Genomic DNA, 24246 nt, shown 5'->3' on the forward strand with positions numbered 1-24246 from the left:
AAAAACTAGTCGGTGCTGCTGTTCATAGTCTGCCTGAGACCACAAAGTGGGGCAAAGGCATAAAGGGTCTTCTTATAGATAGTGATGAGGATTTTGAATTGATTATGCACGGGGCAGTGAAGACAAGAAGATGGGTGAGTTCAGACAGGCATCTTGGACAAGTTGGACTATATGGAGAATAGTAAATGAGATCAGGAAAGGAATGTTGCAGTAGTCAAGTCCACAGGTGACAAAGGAACATAATGAGTTCAATGACAAGAGACTGAGGTAAGGGTGGAGGTGAACAATGTTGCAGATGTGGAAGTACGCAGCCTTATTTATTTTTATTTTATTTATTGATACAGCACTGAAACAGGCCCTTCAGCCCACCGAGTCTGTGCCGACCAACAACCACCCATTTATTTCTAACCTTACAGTAATCCTATATTCCCTACCACCTACCTACACTAGGGGCAATTTATAATGGCCAATTTACCTATCATCCTGCAAGTCTTTTGGCTGTGGGAGGAAACGGGAGCACCCGGCGAAAACCCATGCAGTCACAGGGAGAACTTGCAAACTCCACACAGGCAGTACCCAGAATTGAACCCGGGTCCCTGGAGCTGTGAGGCTGCGGTGCTAACCACTGTGCCGCCCTTAGTGACGAACAAGGATGTGAGATTTAAAGCTCAGCTCGTGGCTTTACCGTACACCAAGATTTTGAACCCTCTGGTTTAGCTCGAAAGTGCAGGGGGAGTGGAGTCAGTGACTGGAGTAAAGTTTTTTTTAAAAAGCATGGGCCAAAAACAATCCCTTCAGTCTTCCTGTTACTGTGACTAACCCAAGATCTGATGTCATTCAGGCACAAACAGCATGGAGATGGCAAGAGAAGTAGTGGAGAAGTAGAGATGGGTTCTAACATGCATGCAAGCAAAAGCTGAACCAGTGCTTGCAAGTGATGTTACTAAGGAGCAGCACGTAGATAGTAAAAAGGGGGTCAAGGATACTTCGGGTGGTGTGGGGAAGCAAACAAAAGCCACTATTGGAGATGGGTGGGCAGTGTTTGGTTAGATATGAAAAGAAACCATAAAAGGGCAGCCTTATGGATAGTAGAGCAGAAACACTGGTTGATGACAGCATGGTCAAATCATAATGAACACTGTAGAAAGGTCAAGAAGAACCAGGAGGGATAATGCATGATACTACAATCACAAAGGAAATCATTCATGACTTTGGCTCAGGCTGATTCAGTGCTGTAATAAGGGGGGGGGGGGGAAAGCTAGATTGGAGGGAGAGATGAGCGTGGAGCTGGAAACCAGCAACACGTTCGAGAATTTGAGAAGAAAGTGAGTTAGAGATGGGGTGGTATTTGAACAGAACAGACAAGTCAAGAATGGTTCATTTTGAGGAGGGTGGTGATGTAACATTGGTTTCCCTTCCTTTGGCACCATTCTCCTCCCCATCCAAACCAATGACAATATCTGTTAGTATGGGAGCCAGGAAGACGAGCTGCATGGTCAGGAGTCAAGTGGTGAGGGAATCGAGAGAGCAGAAACTGTGTCTCATGAGTTGAACTTGGAGAGGGTGGTGGGAGAAATGAGGAGCTGGGTGAAGAGCCCTAAAAAAATTCTTGCAAAGATGCCTGAACCAAAATATGTAAAATATTGTGAACAAACAACAATTTGATACAGATTTCACTGCACAAGTTTGTCACAGAGTTATCATAAAGTGACTATCCAGACGACAGATTTATCCTATCAAAACGCTTCCAAGCTATTTCACAATGCATTAGTTAGGTTTGAAATATTTTGTTTTGCAATTTGCCAGCTGTAATTATGTAGGCATATTACATCACAAACAATGCAGTAGCTGATTTAGCCATTGTGTAACTGATACCAACATCATGGAAACATCTGGAGAAAAGTAAAAGAGAGAGAACATAAGCCTGGAGGTAATAAAAACTTCCAAAGTCAGGGATGTGGAAATGACCCACAAACCAGAAGCACAGTTGTCTAAAGATCAGCACATATAGGCTGCTAGGAATAATTAAGGGCAATAATATACACCCAGGAATTAGGAATATCTATGGAGGAAATTGAGGAAGTGGATTCATGGTTAAATCTGTGAACTATACATCAGCAAAATCGACAGAAGGAAGGTTAACTAATTAGCGGCAGCAGAAAATCGAAAGACCACTAAACCAATTGTTCAATTGCTGTCCTGATGGCAGACAGCAGGGACAGTAACAAAGTCTGGTCACATTAAATATATTTTGTTCGGCTCTTCTACATCAAATACAGCAATTGCTCTTCTTTGGGGGTCGGAAAGCAGGAGCTGAAGAAATAAAAGTTGACATTAGCTCAGTGCAAGTAACATGCTTCACTGCTGCTTGCACTGCGAAGGGTATTTGATACGGTGCATTCTAATATCAATCATGGTCTGATGTTGAGAGACAGACAGATCACACTGGAATATCTTACCAAGAGCCACTTAGATAAAAAGGTAATTTCAGATTTTTTTAAAAAATTCATCACACTTATCTTGCTGTGGAAACTCTAGGGTAATATTTCTGTTTGCCTGCTCCCTGCACTGAGGCTTGGCTTCCAGGAATGTATGTCAGGAAATCACACATTCAGCCCATGATTTTCCACTTATTAATTTTCAGGCAGGCAGAAAATGTATCTTTATATTCATGGTGAAATTCCCAGAACTGACCAGCCTTGTCAACTAAAATAATATTTCATCATACCTTACAGACGGTACGCAGCTTTTGCCTTTCTTTCTTAATTGCTTTCTTCTGTATTTCCTTTTCCTTCTTCGTTTGCAAGGCCTGCTGTCTGGCCTCTTCTTCTTGTTTCTCTTTGGCCAATCGGGCAACTTCTAATTCAGCCTGTTTTTGCTTTTTTAAAAAAAAAAAAGTATTTTGAATATCTTTCTGAAATAGAACATAAAATTAATGCTGAGGTAAAAGTAGTTTGTGCACGTAAAATTTACTGGTGTATTATGGATTCCTGTATCTGATATCATTTTAATATAAAAGCCCAAATTAAATAACAAAATATACAGAATTAAATCATGTATTTTGAAATATTCCAATATTAGTTGTCTGAAAATTTCCAATTTTGTAAACGCTATAGGATAAAAATGTAAAAGTACTCTTAAAATTTACGAGAATACTAGATATAATGTTGGTCTGTATTTCTTATTTGCATCAGGTACAGTGGCTGGAACCAGTTTCCTACTCAGTTCCCTCACAATGCAACCAGTGGCATAATACTCCCGAGCTTAGAGGGCCATTTCAAGCAAAATTAGTATGTTTTTACATGATGTCCTTCACCCATATATCTGTGATGGTCTAGGTCTAATTCGCTGATTTACAATATTAATAGCACTAAAGGATGGAAAAAAGACTTGCATTTATATAGTGCCTTTTGCAACCAAGATGTCCCAAAGTGCATTACAACCAATTAAGTACCTTTAAATATAATTACCGTTGTAATTTAGAGAAGCACGGCAGGCTATTTGTTCCAGCAGGGTCTCACTGACAGCAGAGAGATAATACCAGATAATCTGTTTTAAGTGATGTTGGTTGAAGAATGCATATTGACCAAGACACCTTGGTGAACTCCCCTATTTCAAATAGTGCTACAGAATCTTTTATGCCCATCTGAAAGGACAGATGTCTCTGTTTACCATCTCTTCGGAAAGACGGCACCTCTGAAAGTGCAACACTTCTGCAGTACGGCACTGAAATGCCAGTTTAGATTATGGGCTCAACCTTCCTGGTTCGGAGGGCTAGATGTGTCACCAGAAGTTGCAGCGAAATTGTTGCTTGTAGGAGACATTTTGTTTTAAAATTGGTTTGCAAGTTTGGATAATAACGTGCCAACTATCCAGAGGACATTTTTTATCATCAAGAAAGGAACTCATTTGGTTTTATGGCTCAAATGGCCTGAGTCACAAAAGTCTATAAATACTCATATACCTAATGACAGTGAACTAATTTGTGGCCAGATTGAATAGTATAATGGACAGATTTCATCTTAAGTTTGGATTCCAGTAGCTATCTGTAAAATTAAATCATTTATTCATTCAGACTCCCTGAAACTACAGCTCGGCAGTTTAAATTGCAAACTGAAAGGGACTGGGTCTGGACTACCTCAGTGTCCTTTGTTACATTCCGAGTTCGAACTATGCAGATTTATAGCACAGGAGATGGCCCCTTAGCCTGTCATGTTGTGCTGGTTCTTTGTTACAGCAATTCAAAATTAATCCTGCTCTCACCCATAGTCCTGTATCTTCCTCTGCTTCAAATCTTTACCTAACCTTCCTTTAAAGGATGTCAATAATCTCTGCTTCAACTATTACCTGTGGAAAAGCAGCCACGCTCCAACAAATCTGATTAAGGACATTTCTCCTAACCTCTCCCTTCATTTTCAGTGGCTATTTTAAATTGGTAACCCATTGTCACTGATTCTATAACCAGAAAATATAGTTTCTACTATTTACTTGATAAAACACTATTTTAAAAGCCTCAAATCCTTAGCCTTCTCTGCTGCAGTGTAAATAACCTCAGTATTTCAAGTGTCTCCTCGTAATCCCCGATAATTTAGTGAATCTATGCTGTATGTTCCATGAGTTTAATATCCTTTTTATAAGGAGATGTCCAAAACTACTCAGTGCTCTGAGATAACTAAGGTTTTGTATAAAGTTCTTACCTTGTTACCCAATACTCTATGCCCCTATTTAAAAATGCAAAATACTATTGGCCTTTAGTACCATCAACCAGCATAAAGCATTTACACCCCTGGTTCTCTGTTCCTATCCAATCTTCCATATAACCCTATTTCTTGCTTTCCCTTCCAAAGCACGTTAACTTACACGTCTCCACATTATAATCCTAATTCTGTTCTATTGAGAGGTCATTGACCTGTAATGTTAACTCTTCTCTCCACAAATGTTGCCTGACCTGTTGAGTGTTAGCCAATATTTTCTGATTTTATTTTACAATTGTAATCCTTGTTTATAAATCCCCCACCCCCCCCCCCCCCCCCGCCTCGTTTCAACCCACCTCAGCAATTTTCTCCTGCTCTATCTCCCAATATTTCAGAGCCTGGGCTTCTGTGTACATTCTCCTCCCTCTTCTTAATCAGGAGTGGCAGAGCCTTCAGTCATTATGGCCACGTGCTCTAGAATGCTCTTCCTAAACCCCTTGGCCTGGCCACACCTCTCAAAAACTTTCTCCAAGATTCAAACTACTTCTGCCAGCATCATGAGGTGTTTCACTGGAGCCTCTCATTTTGGATTTAATTAAAAACCTTTGGCGCATAATGCCATGCAAGCTGGTATTGCTGTAGCAAATAAACAAAATATCCACTGCTAATAATGTTTTGGATATCTATGGAGAGAATATTGGTAATTTGCTTCTTTTTAAATTTATTCGTGGGATGTGGGTATTGCTGGCAAGGCCAACATTTATTTCCCATCCCTACTGGCCTCGAGAAGATGGCACTGCAATCCAGATGATGTCAGTACACCCACATTGCTGTTAGGGAGGGAGTTCCAGGATTTTGACCCAGCAATGGAGGGAGTTCCAGGATTTTGACCCAGCGATGAAGGAATGGCAATATATTTTCAAATCAGGATGGTGTGCATGACCTGGATGGGAACTTGCAGGTGGTGGTGCCCTTATCCTTCTAGATGGTAAAGATTGCAGGTTTGGAAGGTACTGTTGAAGGAGCCTTAGCAAGTTGCTGCATTTGTTGTGATATATTTCTTAGCTGGTTTGGTAGTTGAAGTATAAAGATTCCTGGAGAAACCTAGGACATTTTTTGGCCACAAAAGGGAGCTGTATTTTCAAAATATTTTTTGATCCAATTTGAAATCTTTGTGTTCAGGAGAATTTTCTTGATCAGTATGTTTCCAGCCCAATGAGGAAGGAGGCATTGCTGGATCTGGTTCTGGCGATTGAGGTGGGTCAAGTTTTAGTTGGGAAGCATTTAGGGAACAGTGATCGTAGTATCATAAAGTTTAGGTGAGCTATAGAAAAGGACAAGCAGCAATCTAGAGTAAAAATACTGAATTAGAGGAAGGCCACTTTCAGTGGGGTAAGAACGGATCTGTGCGAGCTAAACTGGCAGGGAAAATTGTAATAGAATACCTTTAAAGAGGAGATAAATCGGGTACAGTCAAGGTGCATTCCCAGGAGGGGAAAAGGTAAAGCAACCAAAGCCAGAAGTGAAATGCCTTCCTGCAGCTGACAATTCTGGTATGATGTGTTCTCATATGGCATGTGTTTTTAAATTATCCAGCACAAATCAAGTTGTAACACTTTCAAAATTAAACCTGATAGAGGTTACCAGTTTCTAATCCTTACTTTCTCTTTTAGTTCTTGTTCCTTTCTTTTTGCTTCAGCTTTTGCCTTCTTTTCTGCTTCTTTCCTTGCCTTTTCTTCTTCTTTAAACTTTTTTATTCTAGGGTCACAGCTGTAAGCAGTGTCTGTCAAGCAAATCACCACATAAAATGCAATTTCAGTATTGTAAGAGATTTTACGCGACAGAAGCTCAGTGGTATATTTTGACAACACACATTCATGTCTGATAGATTTACAGACCAGCACTCACCAGAATTAAACACAGTCAAGAAACAGGCAGAATCTATAAATTCTTTAAAAAAGGAATTAATATTATTGTTCAAATAAAAGGGAAAGGTATGGCGCAGCAGTGGATTTAGTCTGGGTCATGTGAAGACACTGACTTGATGGGTTCAATGACCCTTCGCTGTGCTGTACCAATCTAGGATTTTAAAATGGGTGAAGTTGTTAGATAGCTGTCCAGTTCCTTTTAACCATCTGAAATGAAAACATTTGTTACATAAAGTATCATGTGCACTGACAGCACGAAATGGCTACCAAACAGAAATAACGATCGTACTGAAATTATGTAACACGAGAAGGCACTTTTGCATAGCACACGATCACGTCTTGAAATGCTTCACGTTTAGTGAATTTTTTAACCGCAGTCTAAACGCAACAGCTAAGGTCCAATGATCAGCTAAACGATTTTGGGTAACACACACTGGTTGAGATAGGAATGTTGACGACCAGGACACTAGAAGAACTCCCTGTTCTTCATTGAATAATGCCATGGTACCTTTTACGTCCGCTTGAACAAGCCATTTAATATCTCACATAAAAGGAAGGAACCTCCAACACAGCAGGCTGTACTGCCTTGCAGTATCAGCCCAGATGTACTAACATCCTGGAGAAGAGTTTGACCTTACAAATTTCAGACTCAGACAAAATCACTACCAATTAAGTGAAGCAGAACCCCGCCCTTCCCTAACTTATTAGTGCAAGGAAAAAAACAGAAACAGCTTATCTTAATATACTGCATGTCTTTCCAGTATATTTATCATTGAGGATTAAACAAATAATTGATCAATCAAAAGACTACAAAACTATCCTTCCACTTTATTTATCACAGAATCATAGAAATTTACAATATGGAAGGAGGCTATTTGGCTCATCACATCCATGCCAGATCATGGATTTATTGAACACGAAAGAACAGATCCCCAGGACTGGTGCAATATAAGCAATACCCCAGTTGCTGAAGAGTTCCTAGAAAGTTTAAGGCACAGAAAGAGGCCACTTGGCCCATCGTGTATATGCCAGCCATAAAATGATCAACCTATTCTAATCCCACCTTCCAGCATTTGGTCCATAGCCCTGCAGATTACGGCACTTGAGGTGCCGATCCAGACTCCTTTTAAATGAGTTTTCAGGTAGTGAGTTCCAGACCCCACCACCTCCTGGGTGAAAAAGATTTTCCTTATCTGCCCTCTGATTTTTCTACCAATCACTTTAAATCTATGCCCCCTCATCACTGACCTCTCTAAGGTGAATAGACCCTTCACCTCCACTCTATCCAGGCCCCTCAAAATTTTGTACATTTCAATCAGATCTCTCCTCAGCCTTCTCTGTCCCAAGGAGAACAACCCCAGCCGATCCAATCTTTCCTCACAGCTGCACTTTTCCAGTGGTGGCAACATCCTCGTAAATCTCCTCTGTACCCTCTCTAATGCAATTACATCCTTTCTGTAATGAGGTGACCAGAATTGCACACAGTCCTCAAGTTGTGGCCTAACCAATGGGTTATACAGTTCCGGCATAACCTCCCTGCTCTTATATTCTATACCTTGGCTAATAAAGGAAAGGATTCAATATTAAAAGCAAAATACTGCTGGAAATCTGAAATAAAAACAAGTAGTTCTGGAAATACTCAGCAGGTCTGGCAGCATCTGTGGAGAGAGAAGCAGAGTTAACGTTTCAGGTCCGTGACCCTTCTTCATAACTGGCAAATATTAGAAATGTAAAAGGTTAGAAGCAAGTAAAGTTGGGGTGGGGCAAGAGATAACTAAGCAGAAGGTGTAGATAAGACAAGGTCACAGAATAGCTGACCAGAAGGTCATGGAGCAAAGATATGTTAATGGTGTGCTGAAAGACAAAGCATTAGTACAGAAAGGGTGTTAACTGACTGAAAATTGAACAGCCGCAAGTACAAACATGAAAAAAAACCAGTGAGTGAACAAACTGAACAAACTAAGATGAAATAAAATAAAAATATTTTAAAAAAGGAAAAAGAAAAAAATAACTAAAAATAAAAGTAAATTGGGGGGCCCGTCATGCCATTTGCTATTTCAACACTCCCCCTTGCTCTCATGCTCACATATCTGTCCTGGGATTGCTGCAGTGTTCCAGTGAAAATCAACGCAAGCTCAAGGAACAGCATCTCATTTACTGATTAGACACACTACAGCCTGCCGGACAGAACATTGAGTTCAATCATTTCAGAGCGTGACGGACCCCCCCTTTTTCCTTTTTTTTTTCTTTTTCCTTTTTTTAAAAAATATATATTATTTTATTTCATCTTAGTTTGTTCAGTTTGTTTACCCACTGTTTTTTTCATGTTTATACTTGCAGCTGTTCAAATTTCAGTCCTTTAACACCCTATCTTTACTAATGCTTTGTCTTTCAACACACCATTAACATATCTTTGCTCCATGACCTTCTGGTCAGCTATTCTGTGACCTCGTCCTATCTACACCTTCTCCTTGGTTATCTCTTGCCCCACCCCCACTTTACTTCCTTATAACCTTTTACATTTCTAATATTTGCCAGTTCTGAAGAGTCACTGACCTGAAATGTTAATTCTGCTTTTCTCTCCACAGATGCTGCCAGACCTGCTGAGTATTTCCAGCATTTCTTGTTTTTATTATTAAAGGATTCAATATGCTTTCTTAACCACCTTATTGACCTGTCCTGCTACCTTCAGGGATCTGTAGACATTCACTCAAAGGTCCCTCATTTCCTCTATGCTTCTCAGTATTTTCCCATTAATCGTGTATTCCTTTGCCTTGTTTGACCTCCCCAAATGCATCACCTCACACTTCTCCAGGTTGAATTTCATTTGCCACTTTTCTGCCCATCTGACTGGACCATCAATATCTTCCTGCAGCCTAGAGTTATCCTCCTCGCTATCTACCACACGGCCAATCTTTGTGTTGTCTGCAAACTTCTTGATCATGCCCCCTACATTTACGTCCAAATTGTTAATATATACCACAAAAAGCAGGGGACCCAGTACTGAGCCCCACGGAACACCTCTGGAAACGGCCTCCAGTCGCTACAACACCCGTAAACAATAACCCTTTGTTTCTGAGCCACTTTCATATCCACCTTGCTGCATTTCCCTAGATCCCATGGGATTTTTTTTTTTAAAACCAATCTGCATGTGGGACTTCGTCAAAAGCCTTGCTAAAATCCATGTAGGTCACATCAACTGCACTACCCTCATCTATCTTCCTTGTTACTTCTTCAAAAAATTTGATCAAGTTGGTCAAACAAGATCTTCCCTTAACAAATCCATGCTGACTATCCTTGATCAACCTATATTTATTTATATTTATTATATTTAAACTCTCCATGACGATCTCTAGCTAGCAGTTCTAATAGTCAGAGAGATACAGCACTGAAACATGCCCTTCGGCCCGAGTCTGTGCCGATCATCAACCACCCATTTATACTAATCCTACATTAATCCCATAATCCCTACCATTCTCCTACCTACACTGGGGGCAATTTACAATGGCCAATTTACCTATCAACCCGCAAGTCTATGGCGGTGGGAGGAAACCGGAGCACCCGGCGGAAACCCACGCGGTCACAGGGAGAACTTGCAAACTCCACACAGGCAGTACCCAGAACCGAACCCGGGTCACTGGAGTTGTGAGGCTGCAGTGCCAGCCACTGTGCCTTTCTAAGCGACAGTTTATCCTGTCTCTCAGAATGATTTCCAATAATTTGCCCACTACTGAGGTTAGACTGACTGCCCTGTAATTATTCAGTCTATCCCTCACTCCCTTTTTAAACAGAGGTACAATGTTAGCAGTTCTCCAATCCTCCGGCACCAGACCTGTGTCCAGTGAGAACTGGAAAATGATGGTCAGATGTTCTGCTATTTCCTCTCTTGCTTCTTTTAACAACCGAGGATACATTTCATCTGGCCCTGGTCATTTACCAACTTTCAAGAATGCTAATCCCATTAATACTTCCGCTCTCCCTATGTTTATCACATCCAATACGTCACACTCCTCCTCCTCCTCAACTACAATATCTGCATCCCTCCCCCCTCTTTTGTGAAGACAGACGCAAAGTAATCATTAAGAACCATACCAACATCTTCCGCCCCTACACATAGGTTACCTTTTTGGTCTTTTATGGGCCCTACTCTCTCCTTAGTTATCCTCTTACTCTTAACGTATTGATAAAACAGTTGCCACCTTTAGACCCAAAATCCGATATCTACCATTAGTTCATAAATAGTGTGTACAAAAAGTTTGTCTATAGGAGTAGTGTTTTACTAGTTCTAGTCCTTTCTCAAACATGCCTTATTTCGCTGAACTTATTCACTTGGCTTGGGTTTAATTTATTTGTACATGGGATGCAGGTGTCACTGGCATTTACTGCCCATTCCCAATTACCCTTGAGGGGTGCTGGTCTTCTTAAATTGCAGCAGTCTGTGTGGTGTAGGTAAACTCGCAATGCTCTTAGGTAGGCATTTCCAGGATTTTGACCCAGCAACAATGAAGGAACGGGGACATATTTCCAAGTCAGGATGGTGTGACGTGGAGGGGAACTTGGAGGAGGTGGCGGTATCCCCATGCGTTTGCTGCCCTTGATGATCTAGGTGTTAGAGGTGATGAGTTTAAGAGGTTCTGTCACAGAAGCTTTGGTGAGTTGCTGCAGTGCATCTTGTGGATGGTACATGCTGCTGCCACTGTGCACTGGTGATGGAAGACGTGAATATGGTGAATGGGGTGCTGATCAAGGAGGCTGCTTTGGCTGAATGGTGTCAAGCTTCTTGAGTGTTGTTGGAGCTGCATTCATCCAGATAAGTGGAGAGTATTCATCATACTCCTGACTTGTGACTTGTAGGTAGTGGAAGTACTTTGGAGAGTCAGGAAGCAAGTCACTTGCCACAGAATACTCAACCTCTGACCTGCTGTTGTAGCCACACTTATTTATATGGCTGGTCCAGTTAAGTTTCTAGTCAATGGTGACCCACAGGATATCAATGGCGGGGGATTAGACAATTTTAATGCCGTTGAATGTCAAGGGGTGGTGGTTAGACTCTCATTAGTCACTGCCTAGCAGTTGTGTGGCATGAATGTTACTTGCCACTTATCAGCCCAGACATGAATGCTGTTCAGGTCTTGCTGCATGTGCACAATGACTGCTTCCTTATCTGTGAATGGAACTGAATACAGTGCAATTATCAGCAAACATCCGCACTTCTGAACTTATGATGGAGGGAAGGTCGTTGATGAAGATGATTGAACACTACCCTGAGGAACTCCTGCAGCAATAACATGGGGCTGAAATGATTGGCCTCATACAACTACTACTATCTTCCTTTGGGCTAGGTATGACTTCAACCAGAAGAGTGTCTATGCCCCAATTCCCATTTACTTCTATTTTACTCAGGCTCCTTGATACCACACTCGGTCATAGGCTGCCTTAGGACGAGGCTCACAAAGAGCTCATCCATCATGTGGGAAACACGCAGACTCTTAATATTCACCCATTTCTTATTTCAGGACGTTGTCGTCCCACATGCAATAATCGCCAAGTAACACTTATTTTTCCTTCTGCCCCATCTGGCCTCCACTCAACACATCTCCATGGTAGTGCAACTGACATTATAATGGCGAAAAGTAGGGGACCGAGGGGAAAATTGTAAGCCTGCACTATCTTGTCTTTTTATAAAAATATATATTCTACTCCTATTAATTCAAAGTTACTTCTTGCTTCAAATTAACCAGTAATTTAAATGAAGCAATTAAATAAACAGCAGAGGTAACATTTTGCACTTGAGAAAAAAAATTTAACAGGTAATTCAAAGTAACTTCAAAATAACAGGAACTTGTAGCGAAGTTTTCAAAAATCATCTCAACTTACCAACTAGTGTTCTTATCCTATTCATTTCTTCTTTCTTCCTTTGTGCCCGAGCTGCTCTGTTCTGCTTCTCAATCCACTTTCTCTCATCTCGACTGCAGAGAGAAATATCACTAAAAGCATTAAGACTAGATTACTGACATTCTTTAATCCTTGAATGAGTTTGGAGAGGGTTCCAAGTAATGCTGAGTTTATGCTGAAACAGTTCACTCAGTAAACGTGCCCGTACATATAACTCCCAGTACTGCAGACACTACAGAGTTATCAAATTTGGATCAAAAAAATTTATAAATGGATCAAGAGTAGCATCTATTAAATTGCTAACATGAAGCACATGGCATGTCAAACTGCTTCAAGCTATGACAACTCAAGCAATGAACAGCTGGAAAAAACTATGTTTAATGGTCTGCTTTTGCAAAAATGAAAAAGGAAAAATATCTTTCACAGTAAAAACAAACGAAGTCCTTTTATCATTAGTATAAATTAGATGCAGGTGCTAGTTAAAACAACAGTATTGATCGAACAATAAAGAATACCATATCCCAGCATGAACCACTGCTTTTTTTTTGTGGGGGGGGGGGGGCGCGGCGGAGAAGAGAGGGTGATTCAGGGGAGAATAGATTCAATCTATCTGACTTTATCCAGGATCTTGCCTTCTTCAATGTGGGCAAGCAGAGGCATACTATTCCATCTCAATTTTTTAAAAAGTTCTGACTGTTTCATTTGTCCAAATTGACAACAATGAAGGTTCAGTTGTCTAATTTGCCATACACAATGTTTCTACAAGAATAATTATGGCAAAGGATTTCAAAAAATGTTCAATGAAACAAAAAAGGATAAGATTACATACCATTCTGCTTTTTCTTTTTCTTCTTCGTCCAAGTAAGAAAATTCCCGCCAAGAGTCAAAGTTATACCTGAACATAAAAGGACTTGAGCATTAACAATGAAATGAAGCAAGTAAGTACATATTGAGATACTGCAAAATGACAAGACCATGTTCTACAAATAGAAGCTCAACCCAGTACCATAGCAATTAAGAGACTGTGCAGTTGCGTGTATTCATTCAGGTACTAATGACAACACTCTGAAGATCTGAAATAAAAACAAAAGAGTGGTGGAAATACTCAGCAGGTAAGGCAGTATCTATGGAGAGAGAAACAGAGTTAATGTTTCAGGTCAAATCGGGTTCCAAAACATTACCTGTTTCTCTCTCCACAGATGCTGCTAGTCCTGCTAAGTATTTCCAGCATTTGCAGTATCTGGTTTTTGTATTCTCCGAATTTCACCTGGCACATCTGCAGTCAGAAGAATAAAAGAACAACTTTCATCCACATGGCAGCTTAACATCTCTTCAGAATGTCCTAAAACATTTCACAACTTTTTAAAGCTTTAAGTGCAGTCACTTATTACAGAGACAAAATGCAGAAGCTACTTTGCACATAGCGAGGTCCTAGGAAGGACGTTGGTCAGAACACTATTCTTTTACGGCTAACTGAACTGCCAGGGGCCTAAGTCTAATATTACACCCAAAAGACAGCACCTTCGACAGTTTATTTTATGGTTTGATTTTACTTTACAACACTCCCTCAGTATTACACGGAAGCATCAGCCAGAAGACATGCTAAAGTGGTGCTTGAAATCACATCTTCTGACTGGAAGGTAAAAGTGCTGCCAACTACATCAATTACACTTGATATACCATGAGGAGAAAAAAAAAAATTTTTTTTAGGGAAAGGAGAAGAATGGCAAATTCTGAGCTCTTTATCTATAATCTTACCCCTACAACAAGCACACCTCCTACAGAAACAACAGCTTCAGAACATGTGGAGGAATTCAATTATTTTTGCACCGATATTTGAGATAACTAGCTACAGTGATGAAGAAAATTTGTGCAGAGGAAGGAAAACATTGCAATATTTGTTTGGGAATCCATTTTCCTTTAAATTATCAGCATCTTTTTTTTTGGGGTGGGGGGGGGGGTGGGTGTTGGTGGAAGAGAAATTGTCCTGTCCCTGCATTTGCACTAGTCCGAATTCAATAAAGTTATATCCTGTCGATATATCTCTGGTACTTGCAATAAGTTTAACTCTGAGAACTACCTTAGTTATCTAGTATCTCACCTAAAAGCTGAACTTACACATTGACCTTCTTTATAATGTTATTCCACAGTCAATGGAACCATAGAATTGTGTGCATTTTTAAGCTTTCCAGATTCCATTGAAAAGTGCTAACCCTAAGCAAAAGGATCAGGAATCAAAATTATTTAGTTTTTTTTTCAACTAATCTGCTTCCAAATTATGCTGCCAACCTTAAAATACCAACCAGTGATTATTATTCAATAGCATGATGTAATATTACAAATCAATGTTGTGATTGTGTGATCAGCACATGATGGCCAGGTGAGCACATTGCTCAAACGGCTGCCAGAATTTACAAAACATCATCACTCAGAAGCATCTGGAATTTAGTCCACATTTTAGAAAGGACGTGAAGACTTTTTTGAGGAGATTACATAAGAGATTTACCAGAATGGTTCCAGGAATGATGGATTACAGTTATTTGGACAGACCAGAGAAGCTGGGGTTGTTCACCTTAGAGTGGAGAAGGCTAAGAGGAGATTTGATCGAGCTGTTTAAAATCATTGAAGGGTTTAGATCAGGGTTGGGCAAACTTTTTGGCCCGAGGGCCACATCTGGGTATAGAAATGGTCTGGTGGGTCACAAAAGCTCAGGAAATGAACAATTCTTGTTCAAACATGGATAACACAATTGTGGTTTGAAATCAACACTGTTAACAATGCACTGTTAGAAAATTGCATCATTGAGTTTTGTTTTTACCACACAACTGTGCTCCTGTCAGAACACAGATTTTATTATATCTAAACATTTCCGTGCACTGCACTATGTGAAAGTTTGGTAGTTTTCCAGTTTATTGATGACTTCTTTACGATTAAATCTCCAATTAGCTTTGCTGAATCATCAATTATTCCCCAGGAGCTATCACAACTTTCTGCCTCACATCACAAATATCCTCAACACATAGACAAAAGTGTTTTAAAAAAAAAACACCAAACTAAAATGCTAGTTTTTAAATGGCTGCAATTATCTTTCTAAGGCTTGTTGGAGATTGTTGGCGACTCCCACGCAATCCAGGAGGGTTGGCAACAACTCCAAAAGTTAGGAGTTTCCTGCAAAAAAGGACATTGACAGCAGCTGCTGTTGAAAATAAACTAAATCACATAATAATAATAATGATTTATAGTAGACAGAATGATGTGAGTGAGGGAAATATCCAACAGACTTTTTGTTTAACAGCAGCGTTCACATCTTTCTACTCACATCCGTGCTGGCATTTCCCATCCGAATCCATTTCACTTTCCAACATTCTCCTCAGAATTTGATTAAATTATGAATTTTCTCCTTAAATTGAAAAATTTTCTCCTCAGCAAGCATCCAAGCTGCTGTCATCCCGAAAGTCCTACCAGCCATTCACAACTCTGCAGCTGGAGAAGGCCCAGCGGTGCAGGGCTTGCTGGGAGTTGAAGTTCGCAATGTCTGTCTCTCCAATAGGAGAGGCAAACTACACAGACTACATCTCCCAAGGTGCAATGCAATGCAGCTCGAGGGCCAGACAAAAAATTCCCATGGGCCGGATGTGGCCTGTGGGCCGTAATTTTCCCACCCCTGGTTTAGATAGAGTAACTAAAGAAAAACTGTTTTCAATGGCTAAAGGGGTCAATAACCGGAAAGCATAGATTTAAAGGTGATTGGCAAAAGAACCAGAGGCAACATGAGGAAAACTTTTGTTTTTGAAAAAAAGGGAAAGAGTGGTTAGGATTTGGAATGCACTACCTGATAGGGTAGTGGAAATAGATTCAACAATAACTTTCAAAAGGAAATTGGATAAATACTTGGAGCAAAAAAAATTGCAGGGACATGGGGAAAGAACCAGGGAGTGGGACGAACTGCACTGCTCTTCGAAAGAGTTGCACAGACTTTATCGACAGGGTTGGCATCCTGCGCTGTACTATTCTGTGATTCTATTAAACATGCAACATAATGAAAAATATCAAGAACTTGCATATATTACTGTAGCTTTCATGATCTCAGCACACCCCAAATTGCTTCACAGCCAATGGAGTAACTTTGAAATATACACACTGTTCTAATTTGTCTTTTGGGCCTCCTTATCTCGAGAGACAATGGATACGCGCCTGGAGGTGGTCAGTGGTTTGTGAAGCAGCGCCTGGAGTGGCTATAAAGGCCAATTCTGGAGTAACAGGCTCTTCCACAGGTGCTGCAGAGAAATTTGTTTGTTGGGGCTGTTGCACAGTTGGCTCTCCCCTTGCGCCTCTGTCTTTTTTCCTGCCAACTACTAAGTCTCTTCGACTCGCCACAATTTAGCCCTGTCTTTATGGCTGCCCGCCAGCTCTGGCGAATGCTGGCAACCGACTCCCACGACTTGTGATCAATGTCACACGATTTCATGTCGCGTTTGCAGACGTCTTTATAACGGAGACATGGACGGCCGGTGGGTCTGATACCAGTGGCGAGCTCGCTGTACAATGTGTCTTTGGGGATCCTGCCATCTTCCATGCGGCTCACATGGCCAAGCCATCTCAAGCGCCGCTGACTCAGTAGTGTGTATAAGCTGGGGATGTTGGCCGCTTCAAGGACTTCTGTGTTGGAGATATAGTCCTGCCACCTGATGCCAAGTATTCTCCGAAGGCAGCGAAGATGGAATGAATTGAGACGTCGCTCTTGGCTGGCATACGTTGTCCAGGCCTCGCTGCCGTAGAGCAAGGTACTGAGGACACAGGCCTGATACACTCGGACTTTTGTGTTCCGTGTCAGTGCGCCATTTTCCCACACTCTCTTGGCCAGTCTGAACATAGCAGTGGAAGCCTTACCCATGCGCTTGTTGATTTCTGCATCTAGAGACAGGTTACTGGTGATAGTTGAGCCTAGGTAGGTGAACTCTTGAACCACTTCCAGAGCGTGGTCGCCAATATTGATGGATGGAGCATTTCTGACATCCTGCCCCATGATGTTCGTTTTCTTGAGGCTGATGGTTAGGCCAAATTCATTGCAGGCAGACGCAAACCTGTCGATGAGACTCTGCAGGCATTCTTCAGTGTGAGATGTTAAAGCAGCATCGTCAGCAAAGAGGAGTTCTCTGATGAGGACTTTCCGTACTTTGGACTTCGCTCTTAGACGGGCAAGGTTGAACAACCTGCCCCCTGATCTTGTGTGGAGGAAAATTCCTTCTTCAGAGGATTTGAACGCATGTGAAAGCAGCAGGGAGAAGAAAATCCCAAATAGTGTGGGTGCGAGAACACAGCCCTGTTTCACACCACTCAGGATAGGAAAGGGCTCTGATGAGGAGCCACCATGTTGAATTGTGCCTTTCATATTGTCATGGAATGAGGTGATGATACTTAGTAGCTTTGGTGGACATCCGATCTTTTCTAGTAGTCTGAAGAGACCACGTCTGCTGACGAGGTCAAAGGCTTTGGTGAGATCAATGAAAGCAATGTAGAGGGGCATCTGTTGTTCACGGCATTTCTCCTGTATCTGACGAAGGGAGAACAGCATGTCAATAGTCGATCTCTCTGCACGAAAGCCACACTGTGCCTCAGGGTAGACGCGCTCGGCCAGCTTCTGGAGCCTGTTCAGAGCGACTCGAGCAAAGACTTTCCCCACTATGCTGAGCAGGGAGATTCCACGGTAGTTGTTGCAGTCACCGCGGTCACCTTTGTTTTTATAGAGGGTGATGATGTTGGCATCGCGCATGTCCTGGGGTACTGCTCCCTCGTCCCAGCACAGGCATAGCAGTTCATGTAGTGCTGAGAGTATAGCAGGCTTGGCACTCTTGATTATTTCAGGGGTAATGCTGTCCTTCCCAGGGGCTTTTCCGCTGGCTAGGGAATCAATGGCATCACTGAGTTCCGATTTGGTTGGCTGTATGTCCAGCTCATCCATGACTGGTAGAGGCTGGGCTGCATTGAGGGCAGTCTCAGTGACAGCATTCTCCCTGGAGTACAGTTCTAGGTAGTGCTCAACCCAGCGGTCCATCTGTTTGCGTTGGTCAGTGATTATGTCCCCCGATTTAGATTTGAGGGGGGTGATCTTCTTGATGGTTGGCCCAAGAGCTCTCTTCATGCCATCATACATTCCTCTGATGTTTCCGGTGTCTGAGGCCAGCTGAATATGACTGCATAGGTGTTGCCAGTAGTCGTTTGCGCAACGCCTAGCTGTTCTTTGTGCAGTACTTCTGGCTGCTTTAAGTGCTGCGGATGTTAAATCGCTGGGGGCTTTCTTGTAGTTCAAAAGTGCAATGCGCTTAGCGGCTATGACAGGTTCCAGCTCTTCATTATGAGATTGAAACCAGTCTGCATTTCTCTTCGCACTTTTGCCGTAGGTGGTCAAAGCTGACTCATAGATGGCGTCTCTGATGTGGGCCCACTTGGTCTCAGCATCCCCTGTGGGAGTGTTTTGAAGGGCTGTTACAAGTGAATTTAGAAATTTTTGTAACAGCTGTGGGTGAGAAATTCTGCTCGTGTTGATGCGCGGGTGGCCCTTCTGCTTGGAATGATGCAACTTCTTTGGTCTGAGTCTAACCTTGCTGCACACCAGGGAGTGGTCGGTGTCGCAGTCCGCACTGTGGAAGCTGCGTGTGATTTGAACACTGTTTAAGGCGGCTCGCCTTGTGACAATGAGGTCTAGCTGGTGACAACGACGTGATCTTGGGTGCCTCCATGAAACCTGGTGACAGGGTTTAGTGTGAAAGAACGAGTTGGTGATGCAGAGGTTATGATAGGTACACAACTCAAGCAGTCTCTGCCCGTTCTCATTCATCCTTCCAACGCCATAGCGCCCAAGGCAGGAGGGCCATGAGTCATGGTCGGCCCCAACCCTGGCATTAAAGTCCCCCAGCAGGAATAGGTGTTCGGTGTTGGGGATGCTGCTAATGATGTTATGGAGTTGTTCATAGAACTGGTCTTTAGCTTCAGGTGCGGAACAGAGTGTTGGAGCATAGATGCTGAGTAGGTGTACTGGACCAGAGGTGGTGAGCAGTCGGATGGACAGTATGCGTTCCGAGCCATTTGAGGGAGGCTCTATCATGCTGAGCAAGGAGTTTCTGATGGCGAAGCCCACTCCATGCTGTCTTGGTTCTTCAGGATCCCTGCCCTGCCAGAAGAAGGTGTAGTCTTGCTCTGCTAGAGAGCCACTCGCGGGGAGGCGAGTCTCCTGAAGTGCTGCAATGTCCACATTGAGTCTACTGAGCTCGTTGTTAATGATGGCGGTCTTCCGAGAATCGTTGATTTGTGTAAGGTCTTCCGACAGGCCAGGACACATAGTTCTGACGTTCCAGCTTGCAAAGCGAAGGGCTGGTACCTTCTTTCCTTTTTTCATGTTGTTTGGTGCGGTGTATCAGTCCACCTTTCGGGCAATGACCCTGAGCTCCAAGCACCCATTGAAGCAGGCAGACTGTGGCGGGACAGAACCTTATTGACCGGGGGCTGCCCGGTTTGAGGCGGGCGGTAGCTGTCCAGTGAGGTGCAATGACCTCTCCCACCGACAAAGGCAACCCGTGGCGCCCAGTTTCTACGCCAATTTATCTGGACTTATAACCCGTAACTGCTGCCTTCCGTGTTGTTTCAGTCGCTGTGAGGCAACTATGGAGTGACCTCTCCATGGCGCATGCCTGGGCAAATTTATGGAGGTTGAGAGTTGCCCAGTCGTCAAAACCCCCCTCTCGGCCTTTCTGGTGGGGTCCAAAGGAGTGCAGGACACGACGTTTGGCACCAGTATGGCTGCAGGAACTGCCGGAAACATGCCAAAGGTGACACATGACCGCCTACGGGGTTCCGCTCCGGATTTTCTGTTAGGGTTTACTCCCTTAGCCTTGGTCTCTCCCGAGACGCCCACAAGGCAGTGGGGTTGTTGGGGCCCCTACACAGGTGTAGGATGGTGCCGGTGGGAGGAGGGGATGCAAGGGGGAGGGGTAGAGGGAGGAGGGGGGGGTGCAGGGGAAGGGGGTGCGGGGTGAAGATGGTGCGAGGGGGGGGCGGGCTGGGACGGGGTTGTGAGGGGGTGAGCTGAGAGGGTGGAGCAGGGAAGGGGAGGGGGGGTGGAATCTGGTGCAGGTAATAAGCCATTTCCTCAGTGCCCACCATCGACGTCCAGAAAGCTCATCCACGTCCTTCGGGAGGTGAAGCATCATTTGGCAGACTTAGAGGTGATTACATTTGCTAAGGGTTTTTTTTTTGCAGTGGTTTAAATAAAGGCATGCAGCATTGCCGACAGTGCGCTGCAGATGCTCTCCGAGCCATCTCCCGCGGGCGCTTTGAAGTTGCGGCCGGGGGGGCCGTTCGTGGATGTTTTGGGTGTTCGGGGCACCTTTTCACAGGACTTCTCTCGGGTCCCGCAGCTCCTTCTTCACCTGAATGGACTTACCGCATGCCGTGGCTGCAGACACTCTGGACTGTGAAGACAGCAGGATCGGAGATTGAAGTATCGGCAGCTGTTCTCGTCAGTTTCATCCAGATCAATTTCATTGAGAAAACAAAGAGCAGGTGTGGCTGGGGGAGGGCAGTGGGCCCAGGTAACATACACTAAACTAACTGTTAACTTTTAGATAGGGCTAAAATGAACTGATTTAAAGAGCCAGGGGAATTTAAACAGTTTAAGAGGGCAGATTGGGGGAGAAAACGTTAGGGATGGGAGCAGATGGCCATGGATAGAGTTGAACAGCAAGGGAGCTTCCTAGGGAGCTTCCAGCCCAGGAGCCATCTTGAAGGGTCTGACACTGCACCTCCGACACTGCAACAGTCTCAGCACTGCACCGAAGTGTCAATCTAGATTATGTGCTCAAGTTTCTGGAGTGGGGCTTTAACCCACATCCTTCTGACTTACAGGCAAGAGTGCTACCACTGAGCCAAATCTGACATCTAGATTAAGAGACCAATTTTCAAGACATTGGCACTGAAATAAGGTGTGTTGATGTGATAGTTTATTAAGTTATTCTTTAATAGTCCAGGCTTTTAAATGTGAGCTGTATGTTTTTATTAATTAACACCAAAAGGTGATTAGGATCCATATACGTAACTTCCAATTATTCTTCAAATCCCCAATATTAACCAAGCTTAAAAGACAGAGTGCAAGACAATTATCTGATTGACAGCTTAAAAGAGAAGGGAAGCATCTCTTGATAGTGCAGCAAGCTTACCCAGTAAATAAAATTTGGAAAAATCCCAGGTTCTGGTCTATGTAAACTGACCTCAGCTGGGTAGAATAGGGAGACGGTGGCATAGGGGTAAATGTTACTGAACTAGTAATCCAGAGGCCCAGGCTAATTCCCTGGGGACACAGTTTCAAATCCCACCATGGCAGCTGGTGGAATTTAAATTCAAATTAATTAATTAATAAAAATCTGGAATTGAAAGCTAGTCTCAGTAATGGTGCCATGAAACTATAAATTGTTGTAAAACACTAATGTTCTTTAGGAAAGGAATTCTGCTGTCCTTACAGAGTCTGGCCTGCTGTGACTCCAGACACACAGCAATGTGACTGACTCTTAACTGTCCTCTGAAATGGCCTAGCAAGCCACTCAGTTGTCAAGGGCAATTAGGGAAGGGCAACAAATGCTGGCCTTGCCAACAATGCCCACATTGCATGAAAGAAAGAAAAAAAAAAAAATCAGGCAAGGTTCCCTGTCACAATTCCAGCCAGAAGTATGCCTTTTGTTAAAAAAAAGATACTGGGTAGTCCAAACAAAAAGTGCATCCTTTTAATGGAGCACAACTAATGGAAAATTAAAGTATAAAACATAAGAAATTTATAACAAATATCACGGAAGGCCTCAAGCATACCAGTGGGCCCCACATACTCTTCACATGGCTGCACAAAAGAGGCAGGCAACCAGAAAGAGCAGACAATGGGTTGCGCAGCCAGAAGTATGTGTGTGGATGTCAGATGAGGACATTTATAGACTCAAATGTTTCTACAGCAAGTGATGTCTGAATTACCAGGAGTCGACTCTGGTATTGCTCACTGTCAAAGTTCAAGCAGAAATAATGGCGACCTAGGTAACGAAAGGTAACTAGTATATATGAGATGTAACTTGCGAAAAACTTAAGAGGAAGGGGGAGGAGAAAATGGGCGAGAAAAAAAAACTGCAGAGCCATGTGTTGAAAATTGTATAATTTAAATTAAGCCCCACTAATCAATGAGCATATTGTAATCTACCCATATTGGGCTCTTGGGCATCCCACCCTACCATCATTGGTGGCAGATCTTTCAGCCACCATTGCTTTGCTCTGTTGAACTCACTTCCGAGACCCTGCACCTTGCTCACTAACTCTCTTCCGTCCGCTTAAAATCTTTATTCCTATTGTTAAAATGCTGTAAAATACCTTGGATCATTTTGTGCCTTAAAGCTACTATATAAATGCAAGTTGTTTTTAAGATTGTAGCAGTAGATAAACACCAATTGACATCTAAAATACTGTGCACTAGGAAATAAAATAAACTTACCAGAATGAGTAAAAAGAGTCTACTTCTTCGATGGAAGAATTCAAATTGCCCAGTTTTGGGACATGTTTCTTTTTGGACCACCTGAGAATAACATTTGTATTTTTCTTAATCAAATGTTGGCAAAATGCAATGCAAGGCAAATCTTATATACAAGAAACTAAAATAAATAAAAATAAGAAATGCTGGAAATACTCAGCAGGTCTGGCAGCATCTGTGAAGAGAGAAACAGAGTTAATGTTTCAGGTCAGTGACCCTTCTTCAGAACTGTTCTGAAACATTCACTCTGCTTCTCTCTCTACAGATGCTGCCAGACCCAGAGTATTTCCAGCATTTCTTGGTTTTATTTCAGATTTCCAGCATCCGCAGTATTTTGCTTTTATTAAACTAAAATAAATATTGGTATTACAAAGGAGGTGTCGAATTACATTCAACAATGTACAATTGAACAAGTAGAAGCTAAATCTAAAGTGAGAAAAATACACTGAACAAAGTATATGAGATATGTTGGCTTTAAAAAAAGTCTTTAAAATATATGGAGTTCAGAAAACTGGTGTTTGGTAAAACTGGATTTTGAATTGGGGATGCTGATTGAACAATGTATCATATCAAATGTTACAACCTTATTCAAAAATAGAGGAAGAAACAAACAAACAAATTCACTATAAGTCAATGTGTTTAATAGATGCCCAAGGCGGAAGCTTTGCTTTTACAATTTTTAAGTGAGGGTTGACAAGTAAATTACCCCACACTGAAAGGATGGAGCAGAGATGGAGAGTCTACGATCTTCCCCCAATTCCCCCTAAATCAGCAAACATTGTAGTATTAGCTTTATTTTGGCAACATTATATTTACACTACTCCAATTTTACCAGGTTTGAATGCAGAAAAGCTGTGAAACTCTGCAGGATGTGATCAAATTACAGAGCTGTGTAATATGATCACATTCTATGCTCAAGAGCAGTCTGCCAGTCATATGGTCCTTCTGGATACATTGCTACCTCAATTAGAAAGTTGCTGCTGACTCCCAAATATGCATGTTTAATGTCTGATACAAAGCTCTAAAATGCAGGATTTAAAATATATTATCGAACCAGTAGCAGCTAAAAGGAGAAAAAATGATTGTGGAACAGGCACAAAGGCCCAACAATGTTCCCACTGGTACTCCAAAACAACTACCTTTTTTCAAATATATCAAACACAATGTAATTTCA

General features: G+C 42.4%; 1 protein-coding gene across 1 annotated transcript in view; it reads right to left on the reverse strand.

Annotated features, from left to right (window-relative positions):
* dnajc2 (DnaJ (Hsp40) homolog, subfamily C, member 2) overlaps positions 1-24246 on the reverse strand; it is a 58292-nt gene that overhangs the window by 11404 nt on the left and 22642 nt on the right. Inside the window, exons 6-10 of the mRNA XM_068059253.1 lie at positions 23037-23117; positions 13347-13412; positions 12500-12591; positions 6356-6477; positions 2729-2878 (exon numbers count right to left, since the gene is read on the reverse strand). Of these exons, the coding sequence (XP_067915354.1) occupies positions 2729-2878; positions 6356-6477; positions 12500-12591; positions 13347-13412; positions 23037-23117 (511 nt within the window). The remainder of the gene's footprint in view (positions 1-2728; positions 2879-6355; positions 6478-12499; positions 12592-13346; positions 13413-23036; positions 23118-24246) is intronic.

This window comes from Heterodontus francisci, chromosome 27, assembly GCF_036365525.1.
Source record: "Heterodontus francisci isolate sHetFra1 chromosome 27, sHetFra1.hap1, whole genome shotgun sequence".
NCBI classification, from domain to species: Eukaryota; Metazoa; Chordata; class Chondrichthyes; order Heterodontiformes; family Heterodontidae; genus Heterodontus; species Heterodontus francisci.